The sequence below is a fragment of the Oncorhynchus mykiss genome, chromosome 18, assembly GCF_013265735.2.
Source record: "Oncorhynchus mykiss isolate Arlee chromosome 18, USDA_OmykA_1.1, whole genome shotgun sequence".
Taxonomy (NCBI): Eukaryota; Metazoa; Chordata; class Actinopteri; order Salmoniformes; family Salmonidae; genus Oncorhynchus; species Oncorhynchus mykiss.
This window is the reverse complement of record NC_048582.1, coordinates 65,841,046-65,851,978: the sequence shown is the minus strand read 5'-3', so window position 1 is coordinate 65,851,978 and position 10,933 is coordinate 65,841,046. Positions and strand designations below refer to the sequence as shown.

Genomic DNA, 10,933 nt, shown 5'->3' with positions numbered 1-10,933 from the left:
ACTACCATTGCTGCTACTACTACTGGTACTACTGCTACTGCTACTGCTAATAGTAGTAGTAGTACTACTGCTGCTACTACTACAATTACTAATACTGCTACTGCTACTACTACTTCTTCTTCTACTTCTACTACTACTACCATCGCTGCTACTGCTACTTCTACTACTACTACCATTGCTACTGCTACTACTACTACTGCTACTACTGCTACTTCTACTTCTACTACTACTGCTACTAGTACTACTACTGCTACTCCTACTGCTACTTCTACTACTACTACTGCAGTTGCTACTGCTACTACTACTACTGCTACTACTGCTACTGCTACTACTAGTAGTACTACTGCTGCTACTACTACTACTACAACTACTGCTACTGCTACTATTACTGCTACTACTGCTGTCTATTACTACTACTACTACTGCTGCTACTACTACTACTGCTACTACCACTGCTACTGCTACTACTACTTCTACTACTACTGTCTAACACTACTAATACTGTTGCTGCTACTACTGATACTACTGCTACTGCAACTACTACTACTACAACTGGTGCTGCTACTGCTGCTACTTCTACTACTGCTAATATGACTACTACTGCTACTCCTACCTCTCCTATTACTCTTGCTACTAATGCTACTGCAACTACCACTATTACTAGTACTACTGCTGCTACTGCTGCTGCTACTACTACAACTACTTCTGCAGCTGCTACTACTATCACTACTACTAGTAGTACTACTGCTGCTGCTACAACCACTACTATTACCATTACTCCTGCTTCTTCTGCTACTACTACTACTACTACTGCAACTACTACTGCAGCAGTACTGCTATTGCTACTACTACTAATACTACTACTACCACTGCTGCTACTATTGCTACTGCTACATCTACTACCATTGCTGCTACTACTACTGCTACTGCTACTATTACTAATACTGCTACTGCTACTACTACTTATTATTCTACTTCTACTACTACTACCATCGCCTCTACTGCTACTACTGCTACTACTAGTAGTAGTACTACTGCTGCTACTACTACTACTACTACTACAACTACTAATACTGCTACTGCTACTACTACCATTGCTGCTACTACTACTAGTACTGCTACTGCTACTACTTCTTCTTCTACTACTACTACTACTAGTTATACTGCTGCTACTACTACTAGTAGTAGTACTACTGCTGCTACTGCTGCTACTACTACTATTAGTAGTACTACTGCTGCTACTGCTGCTACTACTACTAGTAGTAGTACTACTGCTGCTACTACTGCTACTACTACTACTATTACTACTGCTACTACTACTACTGCTACTTCTAATACTTTTACTACTGCTACTGCTACTAATCCTACTACTGCTACTACTACTACTACTGCTACTACTGCTACTGCTACTGCTACTGCTAGTAGTACTACTGCTGCTAATACTGTTGCTACTACTACTACAACTACTACTACTGCTACTATTACTTCTAATACTACTACTACTACCTATATTATTGCTACTACTACTATTACTGCTACTACTGCTATCTGCTACTACTACTACTACTACTACTACAACTATTACTACTGCTACTATTACTTCTAATACTACTACTACTACTTATACTACTGCTACTACTACTATTACTGTTACTACTACTACTACTGCTACTACTACTACTGCTACTACTACTACAACTATTACTACTGCTACTATTACTTCTAATACTACTACTACTACTTATACTACTGCTACTACTACTATTACTGCTACTACTACTACTACTGCTACTACTACTACTATTACTACTTCTGCTGCTGTTTACTACTACTACTGCTCCCTACTACTACTATTACTGCTTCTGCTGCTGCCTACTACTACTACTGCTGTCTACTACTACTACTGGCACTACTACTACCACTACTGTTACTACTGCTACTGTCTACTACTACTACTACTACTACCACCACTACTATTGCTGCTACTAGTACTACTAGTTTTACTACAACTGCTGGTACCACTACTTCTTGTACTACTACTACCACTACTACTGCTACTGTCTACTACTACTACTGCTGCTGATGTTTACTACTACTGCTGTCTACTACTACTACTACTACTACTGATGTGTACTACTACTGCTGTCTATTACTAATACTACTTCTGCTACAGCTACTACTATTATTAGTGCTGCTACTACTATTACTACTACTGGTACTACTACTACTACTACTACTACTGCTGCCTACTACTACTACTGCTGTCTACTACTACTACTGGCACTACTACTACCACTACTATTACTACTGCTACTGTCTACTACTACTACTACTACTACCACCACTACTATTGCTGCTACTAGTACTACTAGTTTTACTACAACTGCTGGTACCACTACTTCTTGTACTACTACTACTACTACTACTACTGCTGCCTACTACTACTACTGCTGTCTACTACTACTACTGGCACTACTACTACCACTACTATTACTACTGCTACTGTCTACTACTACTACTACTACTACCACCACTACTATTGCTGCTACTAGTACTACTAGTTTTACTACAACTGCTGGTACCACTACTTCTTGTACTACTACTACCACTACTACTGCTACTGTCTACTACTACTACTGCTGCTGATATGTACTACTACTGCTGTCTACTACTACTACTACTTCTGCTACTACTACTACTACTACTGCTGATGTGTACTACTACTGCTGTCTACTACTACTACTACTTCTGCTACTACTACTACTACTACTGCTGATGTGTACTACTACTGCTGTCTACTACTACTACTACTTCTGCTACTACTACTACTACTACTGCTGATGTGTACTACTACTGCTGTCTATTACTAATACTACTTCTGCTACAGCTACTACTATTATTAGTGCTGCTACTACTATTACTACTACTGGTACTACTACTACAACTATTACTGCTGCTACTACTACTTGTACTGCTGCTACTAATACTACTACTACTACTACTACTATTACTACTACTACTATTACCAATACTACTACTACCTACTACTGTCTACTGCTACTACCGCTATTATTACTGCCGGCAGTACTACTGCTACTACTGCTGATACTACTACTTCTACTGTTACTACTGCTACTTCTAGTACTACTAATACTACTACCGCTGGTACTACTACAATTACTACTACTACTGTTACTACTAATAATGCTGTTTACTATTACTACTACTACTGCTACTACTAGTAGCACTACTACTACTACTACTACAACAACTGCTAATACTGCTGGTACTACTCCTGCTCCTCCTGCTACTAGTAGTAACTACTACAGTAATACTGCTGCTGCTGTGTGTATAAGTGGTGTCTGTCTGCTCATGTCCAACATACACACACATCACTATGACTAAGTCATGAGTAACATCTTAGAGGTTTTTTTTTTCCGTCTCTGTTTTGACTTGAATATATTTGATGTCTCCTAACAGTCACGGCCATCCGTGTTAACATCAAAAGGAATAACGCGGCTCAGAGAAGCTGACAGCCAACGCTGTTGATTTTAGCATGACGTCACATTAGATACAGTATGTCTGTACCTTTTTGACCAGTCAACACAAGGACTAGAAGGAGAGCAGAGTGTGTGAGTGTTGCTGAGCTGGTGGAAAGGAACAGTTCTTCTGGGTGGGCAGGAGTTCATCCTCTACTCTACTGTAACGCTGCTGCATTACTTATTAGTATTACATCATCTTGTTCTCACAGTGAAATGGTAGCCAAAGGAAGTCATATTTTGTCACTCTCCACCCCCCACCAGGTGTCGCCCATTATCCCCTGGGTACTTATACCTGGGTTTTCTGTTTGTCTGTTGCCAGTTCATCTTGTTTGTTCAAGTCAACCGACGTTTTGTCTCAGCTCCGGCTTTTCCCCAGTCTCTCTTTTTCTTGTCCTCCTGGTTTTGACCCTTGACCTCTGCCTGACCTTGGGCCTGCCTGCCGTCCTGTACCTTGGCCCCACTGCTCTGGATTACCGACCTCTGCCTGTCGTGACTCTGGGCCTGCCTGCCGTCCTGTACCTTGGCCCCACTGCTCTGGATTACCGACCTCTGCCTGACCTGACCTTGGGTCTGCCTGTCGTCCTGTACCTTGGTCCCACTGCTCTGGATTACCGACCTCTGCCTGTCCTGTACCTTGGGTCTGCCTGCCATCCTGTACCTTGGCCCCACTGCTCTGGATTATCGACCTCTGCCTGACCTGACCTTGGGCCTGCCTGCCGTCCTGTACCTTGGCCCCACTGCTCTGGATTACCGACCCCTGCTTGTCTTTACCTGTGGTTTGCCTTCCCCCTGTTGTTGCAAATAAACATTGTTACTTCAACACAGCACTTTGGTCTTACCTGAAAACTGAAATATTTAGAAGAGGCTTTACCACAAGATGGACTAAGCAAATGCCTGTCTTCGTTAATCCCCTCGACAAAGTGGTGCAGACATGTTATTCCTCGCTCCTGATAGGCTGCCAGGAAGGTGTAGTTATTAGGATGGAGCCTGACTCCCGAGAGACAGAGAAAATGGATGGGTCCAAAATGGGACCCTATTCCCTATATAATGTACTAACTTTTATAACGTTTATAATGTTTTTTTGTTTTTTTTAACATTTTAGTAATTTAGCAGATACTCTTATTCATTATTCAGAGTCTTATCCAGAGCGACTTACAGGAGCAATTAGAGCTCAAGGGCACATCGACATGTTTTTCACCTAGTCGGCACGGAGATAGAGCACATAAGGTTTAATGGGCCCATAAGTACTGCACTGTATAGGGAATATGATGACATTTCAGATGAAGCCAATGTGTCAGTGTCACTTTTGGGTGGATTATTGAGCTGCTGTGTAGTAAGTAGCTTACAGAGTTGATTTCCTCTGATCTGCTTAGCGTAGTGTTGCTGGGGTTGGTTTTTGGATCCTGCCTGGTTCAGCTGGGTCCTGGTGTGATATGTGGAGGGACTGTGGAGTAGGACTGCGGAGTAGGGCTGTAGAGTAGGACTGTGGAGTAGGACTGTAGAGTAGGACTGTAGAGTAGGACTGTGGAGTAGGACTGTAGAGTAGGACTGTGGAGTTGGACTGTAGAGTAGGGCTGTAGAGTAGGACTGTAGAGTAGGACTGTAGAGTATAACTGTGGAGTAGAACTGTGGAGTAGGAATGTAGAGTAGAAATATAGAGTAGGGCTGTGGAGTAGAACTGTGGAGTAGGAATGTAGAGTAGAAATATAGAGTAGGGCTGTGGAGTAGAACTGTGGAGTAGATCTGTGGAGTAGAACTGTGGAGTAGAACTGTGGAGTAGATCTGTGGAGTAGATCTGTGGAGTAGAACTGTGGAGTAGATCTGTGGAGTAGGAATGTAGGGTAAAAATATAGAGTAGGGCTGTGGAGTAGATCTGTGGAGTAGAACTGTGGAGTAGATCTGTGGAGTAGGAATGTAGGGTAGAAATATAGAGCAGGGCTGTGGAGTAGAACTGTGGAGTAGGAATGTAGAGTAGAAATATAGAGTAGGGCTGTGGAGTAGAACTGTGGAGTAGATCTGTGGAGTAGATCTGTGGAGTAGAACTGTGGAGTAGAACTGTGGAGTAGAACTGTGGAGTAGATCTGTGGAGTAGATCTGAGAAGTAGAACTGTGGAGTAGAACTGTGGAGTAGATCTGTGGAGTAGATCTGTGGAGTAGAACTGTGGAGTAGAACTGTGGAGTAGAACTGTGGAGTAGATCTGTGGAGTAGATCTGTGGAGTAGAACTGTGGAGTAGAACTGTGGAGTAGGAATGTAGGGTAGAAATATAGAGTAGGGCTGTGGAGTAGATCTGTGGAGTAGAACTGTGGAGTAGATCTGTGGAGTAGGAATGTAGGGTAGAAATATAGAGTAGGGCTGTGGAGTAGATCTGTGGAGTAGATCTGTGGAGTAGGAATGTAGTGTAGAAATATAGAGTAGGGCTGTGGAGTAGATCTGTGGAGTAGGAATGTAGGGTAGAAATATAGAGTAGGGCTGTGGAGTAGATCTGTGGAGTAGGAATGTAGGGTTGGTTCATTCCTTAGCTGTCTTTTAACTTTCATTTGACAGGCTTCTTTTCAAGACATGGTTCTCTGTGTGTGTGTGTGTGTGTGTGTGTGTGTGTGTGTGTGTGTGTGTGTGTGTGTGTGTGTATGCGCATGTTTGTGTGTGTGTGTGTGTGTGTGTGTGTGTGTGTGTGTGTGTGTGTGTGTGTGCACATGTTTGTGTGTGTGTGTGTGTATGTGTGTGTGTATTTCCATGTGTGTTTTTCTGGGTGCATGGCTTAGATCATCCGTAACACACCCTCCGGACTTAAAGATGTAATCCGCAGTAGGGGGAAACAGCGCCACTGTTCACCCCCTTCGCCGATCTTATTGTTGTTGTTGCTGAGGAGCGTCATGCATCAAGATAAACCATTTTGCAGTACAGATTGTGCTATTCTATCTCGCCTGCAATAGGGCTGTGTCCCGACTAAAAAAAACATCTTGGTCACTGTATTTTTCCATATATAGACACACCCTATGTGTTTTAATCAAATCAACTATATGCATTGAGCTTCTCTGATGCTTTAAGCGCACTGTTTGATGAAATAAGACGCAAATGACTCAAGCGGAAGCCAGACATCTAGATAACCTGACCCGACCATCCTCCTCCCTGTCCTGCTGGCTTTCACAGATTCTGCCTTTTACACTCCTGAAGTTGCTGGTATTAAGCTTCACGAGGAGTCGATAAACTTTCTCACGTGGAATGTCAATTTATCTTACAATTTCTACCGATCTGCGTGCCAGTTATGGTTTTCATATGCACATTTTCGTGGAACAATTTAATTGATACATAATAACGGTTTTTGTATCTCAAAATCATTGTCGATGTTGTTTGATTACAATTCTATCCAAATCTAAATGAAAATGATACAAACCTAAAGAAAAGTTACATCTATTGTCATTTCCAAATATGTAATAATAGCCTACATAAAGCCAACAAATAAAAACATTGCAGCAGAAGATAGAAGGTAGAAAATATCCCGATAAAAATAAATATTCTATAAATCACTTTGGCTACACATGGCCAGTCTGCAACGAACTTGAAACATTGTATCAAATATTAACTTGGGTCAAGGCCAGAGGCCAGAAGCTCATGATAGCAAACTTGCAACATTGTATCAATTATTCTGGGCCAGTGAGCTCTGGACAGACAGACACAGCTGTAGACTATTTGATCAAGGGATAAGAAGTAATCGGGTAGGTCTATTTTATCACTGTTTCAATGGAGCCTGACATTATTCCCTTTCACAGCTGAGTGGTTATCGAAAGAACTGGAAAGATTTTTCAAATACATTGAGGAACTGTAAAAAGAGACTTTGTTTGCCTTGCTGTCTTGAGGTGAAGAAAACGTTACTTTTAGAAGCTCCCCAGCTCATTGGCGGTGGTGCACTAAGGCAATCAGTAATACTATCAGATCCCCAAATGGGCACATTTATAGGCCTACATTTGCGCTCAGGCCAGGTAGCCTCTAAGCCTACTTCTATGCGTAGCAGGTACTAGAAGCAGGTACTAGAAGCAGGTACTAGAAGCAGGTACTAGAAGCAGGTACTCGTCCGTACTCAATACTGACAGGAGCACTGGAAACAAAAGACAATGACCAAATTGACTAAACTCATTAAAATGGAATGAAATAAACCAAAACTAGTTTCTCACTACTGTAGCATAGGTTGTGCGCTCTACAAACAACGTGTCCACTCCCGATAATGAGAATGGTAGAACTTCACTGAGATGTGCAGGAATAAGACAGAATTGTTTTTTTGCTGCTGGTCAACAAAAAAAAAAAATCTCTGTCGACCAATAGCCCATCAACCAAACAATCGACCAGTCGACTAATTGGGGCCAGTCTTAGCGTGCAATGATGTTCTCGAGGAAAAAAAACGGTGTTTGTTGTTTGCAGTAACTTCTTTGCAATTGGAAGTGGAACTTCCTCTATCACCGTTAAAGATTCCAGCTTTAACGGTGAGATTGACCTAGTTGTCCTCTTGCCAGTGGGCTGTTTGCTCAGCTAGCCAAGGTCAGAATGCAGACACAAAACATCACCTCATGCTCTGACAGTACTTCCTGTTTCACCTGCAGCTGTCTGTCAGCGAGACCCATTAGGAAATGAAAGGCTTGCACCACGGATGGCGCCCTATTCCCTTTATAGTGCACTACTTTTGACCAGGACCCATAAGGAAACCCATAGGGCTCTGGTCAAAAGTAGTGCACTATATAGGCAATAGGGTGCCATTTGGGACAGAAAAAAAACATGTTATTATGTCTATTTATTTTTCTTTGTCAGAGCTATCCTCCGGTTCTCAGTGTCGTAAAATACATCTTGTTGAAAAGACAGCCTGGATCTCTAGAGGATCTTACTTGAGGGTTGGTTTGGAGGCAGAACATTTACTCTGCCTGCCAGGTATTATTACACAAAGACAGAATTCTGTCAGATCCACCCTCACACCTTAGCAAAACAACATTGTTTTAACAGCGCAACAGACTATTCGATTTTCAGTAACGTTCCTTCAAATCTGTCTCAACCCACTCTGTCTCAACCCACTCTCGTGAGTGTTCCAGTGACTTCAATTCCATCTCCACAGCTCTCCTTGAAATAGTGCGTGTTTTTGAATTGGGTTTATAAAATTTTGATGAGGATCTCGTCGGACAGAATAGGCGCAGCCTGTCCTTAAGCCTGACTCATATCCTCTACACTCCAGCTCCAAGTCTTTATTTTACAGAGAGGTCGGACGGACGGACTGGTTGATGGATGGTTTCTGAGATAACCACTCACTGCTCTCTGTGACAGTCGCCTCGGGACTCTATTGGAGAATCTCTTTCTGCGTCTCAAATGACACCCTATTCCCTAGTGCACTACTTTTGACCAAGATCCATAGGGCTCTGGTCAAAAGTAGTGCACTATGTAGGGAATAAGGTGCCATTTGGGTGTCTTTTGGGCCCTCTGGCCTCAGAAGGCCCAGAGGGAGCTGGATTGCTGCTCAGTTCGCCTCCTGGTGATGAAGAGAACATTATCTCAATGTTGCCCTGACATTGTGATGACTTTTCCTGTTATGTTTGACAGTAGCCGATAGCATCGGCAAGTTTCTGTTTGACAAATGACAGGACAACAAACACTATGTATGACCCTGGCAGACAGACACACTGGCAGTTAGAGATATTTCAGAGAAATCGCCCCACAGACTCCAGTCCAGAGGCACTTGTTTTATTGCAGTAAAATGCTGATATAATGGTGTACTGTTGATATGAGTGTTTTCTACATTCACTGCAGAAATTAAATGAATCGGCCCAAAAAAATAACTTTCAGACACGCATCCTGTTCCCTTACCAAGAGCTTTTAGACACACATCCCGTTCCCTTACCAAGAGCTTTCAGACACACATCCCGTTCCCTTACCAAGAGCTTTTAGACACATATCCCGTTCCCTTACCAAGAGCTTTCAGACACACATCCCGTTCCCTTACCAAGAGCTTTCAGACACACATCCTGTTCCCTTACCAAGAGCTTTTAGACACACATCCCGTTCCCTTACCAAGAGCTTTCAGACACACATCCTGTTCCCTTACCAAGAGCTTTTAGACACACATCCCGTTCCCTTACCAAGAGCTTTCAGACACACATCCTGTTCCCTTACCAAGAGGTTTCAGACCTACATCCCGTTCCCTTACCAAGAGCTTTCAGACACACATCCCGTTCCCTTACCAAGAGCTTTCAGACACACATCCCGTTCCCTTACCAAGAGCTTTCAGACACACATCCCGTTCCCTTACCAAGAGCTTTCAGACACATATCCCGTTCCCTTACCAAGAGGTTTCAGACCTACATCCCGTTCCCTTACCAAGAGTTTTCAGACCTACATCCCGTTCCCTTACCAAGAGTTTTCAGACACACATCCCGTTCCCTTACCAAGAGTTTTCAGACACACATCCCGTTCCATTACCAAGAGCTTTCAGACACACATCCCGTTCCCTTACCAAGAGCTTTCAGACACACATCCCGTTCCCTTACCAAGAGCTTTCAGACACACATCCTGTTCCCTTACCAAGAGCTTTCAGACACACATCCCGTTCCTTTACCAAGAGGTTTCAGACACACATCCCGTTCCCTTACCAAGAGGAAGACCATTTTGATCTAACAAACTGCAAGATGTTGCCTACTCACTTTTTACCCAATGATGCAACTAATAAGAACAACGAGGCAGGCAATATTGACATAGTCATGTCCGAGGTTACGTTCCAACTAGCGCCCCCTGCACCACGTTTGACCAGCGGCATAGTATAGGTACTGTATCAGTAATATGGTACCATTTTGAGAAGCACACACAGACAGGTTGTAGAGGGGTGTTCAGTGTTACCAGTGAGGAGGATCTAACGAGAGGGTTCTAACGAGAGGGTTCTGAACAATAACAGGAGGTGTAGTCCCTGTGATGTGTGTGTGTGTGTGTGTGTCCCCCCCCCCCCCCCCCCCCGCGGGGAACACACTCTATTCTCGGCATTACAAAGTCATTATATTACTTTCATTGGGTCCCTGGCGTCACCCACCAAACTCAGCTCATCCCAGCCCCAGCAGCCTCGACATTCAATTACATGTGAAACAATACCATTTGACTGATTCCATTGTGTCTCCGGAGCCCGAGTCAGCGTAAAAAAAAGGTTAAGAACTGTAAAGATAATATTGTAAAGAAAACAAGGCTGATATCTTCCTAACCTCTCGAGAGGGATTCATTCATTCGCTCTGTGTGCCTGTGCTACCGCAGATTTTTTTGTCTGCCTTTGCAAGTGTCCTTTCCACTGATAAAAATAAAAGGAAAATATTGACATTCTCTTATCAGCGAGGGGAGCTAGTGATTACTGTATTAACATTCTCTTATCAGCGA

General features: G+C 43.0%; 1 protein-coding gene across 1 annotated transcript; it reads right to left on the bottom strand.

Moving 5' to 3' along the window:
• Positions 1–1,039: 1,039 nt before the first annotated feature.
• LOC118941006 (uncharacterized protein DDB_G0271670-like) lies at positions 1,040–7,679 on the bottom strand (the record flags this gene model as incomplete). Its single annotated transcript, XM_036951079.1, has 3 exons — positions 7,630–7,679; positions 1,619–1,809; positions 1,040–1,548 (listed from the first exon to the last, which is right to left on the bottom strand). Coding segments are annotated over exons 1-3 (750 nt in total), but the record flags the coding sequence as incomplete, so codon positions are not given.
• Positions 7,680–10,933: the final 3,254 nt, after the last annotated feature.